Below are 5,307 nucleotides of genomic sequence, written 5' to 3'. Positions count from 1 at the left end.
AACGGGCTATGGGAGTCGTGAGGATATGGTTTTATAATTCTTTGAATGTCCTTTGTTTACTACCAAGTGGGACTAGAAAGTTGAACGAAAAGGTGTCCCATCTTCCCCCACACTACTACAAATCCCATTGAATAGATTCTGTTTTCCAAGGGCGAGGCCCCGCGGTAGGTCAGGGACCTGGGATACAAGGCAAATTTGTCCAGTTACGTTATAGGAGTTATAATAATAATTGGATCATATATTGATATAACCTTGAAAAGTTTTAGGTAATGTTTAACAAACATGGCCCGCTGAGATGGCCAACCACAAACAAACTTCTGTTTAATTTCAACCTTCTATAATGTTTTAAATCATCAGAGCGATTTCTATAAATAATTACCAGGTCACAGAAACGCTTTATGATGGAATAGTTTCTCTTCACCAACATGAACTTTGAACGGGTAACTTGGCACCTTTGTTTACATTGGTTACAGAGTCAATATACCAGGTATACATACCAACATTCGCTAGCGGTTTCGTTTAACTTGTACAAGGCCATTTCGTACCAAGCGCTGTAGTATGTGACGTCACAGTGGTATAGAAAAAAAAACAATGCTCATTTTTTTGTTCATAAATCCTAGAATCAACGATGATTACGAACGTTGCGGTCTGGGAAGGACAGAGGCTCCGCTATGAGAAGAACGCTTACAATATAATATAAAAGAAGGCAATGCGTTCGTGCGTTCAATCGGGCGTTGTACGTTTTAGTTTAAACAGACCAGCCCAGTCTCGTCCACGCTGGCCAACTTAGCGTTTGTAAGCGTAGTATCAGTTACAGCATATTTGATTCGCATAGTGACCGTTACTAGAGACAATTGAGAGCTTTGTAATTTAACATATGGTTTGAAGAATAAGTGAAGCAAGCGCCAGGAAGCAATTAAAACAAGAGAAATACAGACAAGCTAAACACAGCTTAAACACCACTGTTGTCGTTCCAGGTTTATAGTAGTTTGTAGTTAAGTATTTACTCTGTTACTTCACTATGAGGACCAACGAAACAGGTAAATTAGTCCAGTATTCTTTTAAAGCGGGATACCGCGTTCTGATTAACGACTTCCGCGGTTTAACAAACTGCTTTATGACGTCACTATTAACCACGTGATTTACAGCAGGTTTGTTTCAACCGCTTGACTTCGAAAGATCGCTGGACGATTATGACATACATTGGATCACACACGGTAGCGTTGTACCTCCAGTCGCGCTGTCCATTTGTTACGTCATAATGATTGTTGTTGGCCCTAAAATGATGGAGAACAGAAAAGGGTAATTATCTTAAAGTGACGTAACAATGAATACTGTTACTGTATACAGCGATTTTGATATAGCATAGTTACGTCACAGTATCAAATAGCTTCGTTACAATATCACATAGTTGCGTCACAGTATCAAATAGCTTCGTTACAGTATCACATAGTTACGTCACAATATCAAACATAAACCAGAATGCATGAATTTCCAGGTCACGCGTGAGTGATTTTAAACCGGTATAGTAACTCGTGATGTCACGTGCTACCGGTGGTCACGCATCACTGACTATGGGTGTGGTGATTTCGCGTACTTATCTATATGACTTAATATAGATTCAATTTCATATGGCTAATGCCCTTGTTGAGGATTTAGGCAAGAGTTGGCGCATTACCCTAACACCCTGTGATTTAGCCTATTATCTCAACATTGTGTATGCACATTCCATTCTATATAACTAAGGTCTTACGCCCTACGTTGAGGCAAGCCATGGAACCTGAGATTTAGGCCAGAAGCTGGTCCATAACCTCAACACCCAGCCCACTAACGTACGGCGTTCATGTGACCAGTGTAACTCCATTGTTCATGTGACCAGTGTAACGCCATTGACGAAACATAGACGAATTGTTGGTTTAATAATTAAATTTATTTATCTTGCCAACCGCGCGATTCTACAAAAACCGTGGCATCTTTAGCCTCGTCGTATTTGTTTAAGATTTTGTAAGCGATTTTAACGTAATATTCACGTGAACTTTTAACCCTTAGACGTCCAATCAGATGTCTTGCATAGCTCACGTGATATAGCCTACCTCACATAAAGTTAGCCAGCGGCAAAATATTCGAAAAGCCGAAAATGTTCAACTTTATACGGCGTGTATTTCGAATGATTTGTGTTTTCAACGACCGTTATTTCCCTTCTTGTTGATTTTAATTAAATGTATTTTTGTTGTCGTTTTTAAAAAGAAAAAGCGGGTTCGGCAGCGATGCTGTGTCACGTAATTAAAATCGTGGAAATACGTAAAATAAAATGGAAATTTTTGTACAGTATAGGTCGGTGTAAGATGTTTTTATTTCCCTTTCCTGGTTCTTATCGGTAGAAATATTTACAAAATTATAAAACCGTATTCTCACAACGGGTAAAGCGTTGTTAATTGTTAAACACGCAATTAGGAAATATGGGATATAGGTGCTAACGGTATCCCATCTTACCCCACAGACTACATCTGTTTAATGATTCAAAATATACGTTTTAGTTTTGCACATACATGTTAACATACATTACATTTATTTCTTTGATAACGGAGGTCAATTAAAATGGCGAAGAAAAGGGAAATAGCAGCAAAACAACAGTCGTTATAAACACGCGTAACGCTGCCAATATTGTACACTTTATACGATAATTGCTTTAAACCAGTGGTTACGAAAGGGTTGTCTAATTGTAAGTAATATAGAAAAACAACCACCCGCAAAGTTACATATGTGGTAACTTGTAAGCGAGCACGAGGTGTAGGAAACGAAACAAACGTGTTATAACGACTGTCGTTTTCTCTCCATGTAACGGTAAACACTTTACGTTCACTCTACTTTATGAAAATTGACGTGACTGCTAAACCCTTGATACAATAAACACACTTACTTCAACCCGGCGTATCTTTTCCAGTTACAATCTACGTGGCTTCATGACGCTGTGGTCGCTTGGGCTTGCCGTGTATAGTATCATGGGTTCGTACAGAATGCTGGAAGCTGCGTTATACACAACGTTGGACAGTGGTATCCGTGGTGTCGTATGCACAGGGGTGGTGCTGGACAAATTCCCTGTGAGGTTTTGGACGATCACTTTCCTATTGAGCAAGTTTTTAGAATATGGTAGGTTAATAGGGGTGTTCTGCAGAAGACACACATGGTGTATTCATACACCCCATGCTCACTGTTGAGTTACAACATGGGTGTCTTCTTATACACTAGACACACATGGTGTATTCATACACCTCATACTCAATGTTGAGTTATAACATGGGTGTCTTCTTATACACCAGACACAAATGGTGTATTAATACACCTCATGCTCACTGTCGAGTTACAACATGGGTGTCTTTTACACTATACGTGTTCGTGAAAATTCTAATTATTCACATTCTTGGAAACAGTTTGTTTACATCTGGTTGGCGTGTTGAGTAACTGACAAAGTGGTCGTTTCAGTTTGAAGACTGAACACCCTTTTAACAAAACATCCCTAGAATGAACGAATGATTAATTGAGTGTAACTTACTTTAGAATAATTATAATTCACTGCACAGCATAAAGAAAATACAATGCTGATATTTAAGGCATATACAAGTTTAAGTATGAAATACATAACAGACACAAATCTGTCCAACGAATAGTTTAATATAGGAGATATATATTACGCCTAAACTAACAGGTAACATAACGTGGTAATGAAGTCATATAAGCACAATCACACGCACATGAATGCATACAAGAAAGTGGTCACATGTGTGTTCATTTATTAACTTTAACAACATAATATATTTTAATATAACCATATTGTGTTTGCAGGCGATACAGCTTTGATTATTCTCAGGAAACAGAAGCTTATTTTCTTGCATTGGTATCACCACCTTACTGTTGCGTTGTTCGTCTGGTACAGTGCTCATAATAACTATGGGGGTAAGTTGGGTGTTCCTATTCTTCCTTGTCGAGAACCTGGGATATACGCTATAGTTGCAAATTACTACAATATTGTATATGCACATTCTATTCTATATGGGTGAGGTCTTACAGTGAGGCACGCCATGGGACCTGAGATTTAGACCAGAGTTGGCCCATTACTCCAACATTGTATATGCACATTCTATTCCATATGGGTGAGGTCTTACAGTGAGGCACGCCATGGGACCTGAGATTTAGACCAGAGTTGGTCCATTACCCCAACATTGTATATGCACATTCTATTCCATATGGGTGAGGTCTTACAGTGAGGCACGCCATGGGTCCTGAGATTTAGACCAGAGTTGCTCCATTACCTCAACATTGTATATGCACATTTTATATATATAATGCAGATGTGATTATTAGCTTTTTTACTCTTTTCAAAAGGTAAAGAAATAATAATAAATTACATTTATTGAATCAAAAACGAGTTACATTAATGGCTTTAATCAAACTGTCAACATTAATGGCTTTAATCAGACTGTCAACATTACAATGAATAATGGCCACCAAAGTTATGACTATGTAAACGGAAGTTATTTAACTAAATGCACACGTATGTATAGCGTGGCCTTGGACTTTGGTTTGTATAAACCACAAATATAAAAATAAATCAACCTTATTTACCCACGCGTTGTAAGGCAACCACAGTCGTTATAACTGTTTCTGCTTTATACGTCTTGTGCACACTTACGAGTTACCATGTATGTAAATTTGTCGGTGAATATTTTTTAATTTTATTTAATATGCGGCTGACAATTTAGACAAACCGTAAGAAACCACTGGGTTGTATGTTGCATAGCACCAGCAATTTAACTACTATAACTTAAGTCCAAATTACTATTGCGTAGGATGTCAATTAGTTAAACCACGCAACTTCCAAATTCGAAAGCGTCCCAATTTATAGATTTTGGATTGGCTGCTGGTCATAAGTTATTCTTTATGGGTGCGGCCTTACAGCAAGGCATACATGTCATGCAATTGAACCTAAAACCAGAGATCATTACCCCATACAAGTTAGCTACCAATATAAGCTATTTAAAATACAACTTGTTTCGTTTTGGTAGCCTGAAATAATTTAAACCAGATTGCAACAAATTGACTTGCTTTGTTATCAGAATTAACTGATCATTCTTCTTCCTGTTCCAGGTAGCAACTTGTTTATCACTGTGAACCTCACTGTTCATGCTTTTATGTATTCCTACTACACCATCAAAGCTGCAGGATACCGGTTGCCACGCTTTGTTAATATTTTCATTACCACATTACAGGTATGTTTTGTGCACTATATATATTGCTGTTTCAGGTAGC

General features: G+C 38.0%; 1 protein-coding gene across 2 annotated transcripts in view; it reads left to right on the top strand.

The window, feature by feature from the left end:
* The first annotated feature begins 844 nt into the window (after window positions 1-844).
* Window positions 845-5,307, top strand: part of LOC100181823 (elongation of very long chain fatty acids protein 3-like) — a 6,751-nt gene continuing 2,288 nt past the window's right edge. Inside the window, exons 1-5 of one of the 2 annotated variants that reach the window (XM_009864025.3) lie at window positions 845-1,040; window positions 1,152-1,302; window positions 2,945-3,150; window positions 3,844-3,954; window positions 5,146-5,267. In XM_009864025.3, the coding sequence (XP_009862327.1) occupies window positions 1,022-1,040; window positions 1,152-1,302; window positions 2,945-3,150; window positions 3,844-3,954; window positions 5,146-5,267 (609 nt within the window). In that variant the 5' untranslated portion in view covers window positions 845-1,021. Of the gene's footprint in view, window positions 1,041-1,148; window positions 1,303-2,944; window positions 3,151-3,843; window positions 3,955-5,145; window positions 5,268-5,307 lie in introns of both variants that reach the window. The other variant, XM_002119900.5, reaches the window with a different exon arrangement.

This window comes from Ciona intestinalis, unplaced genomic scaffold, assembly GCF_000224145.3.
Source record: "Ciona intestinalis unplaced genomic scaffold, KH HT000153.1, whole genome shotgun sequence".
Taxonomy (NCBI): domain Eukaryota; kingdom Metazoa; phylum Chordata; class Ascidiacea; order Phlebobranchia; family Cionidae; genus Ciona; species Ciona intestinalis.
Note: the sequence above shows the minus strand (reverse complement) of the source record. Positions and strands in the feature narration are given on the sequence as shown.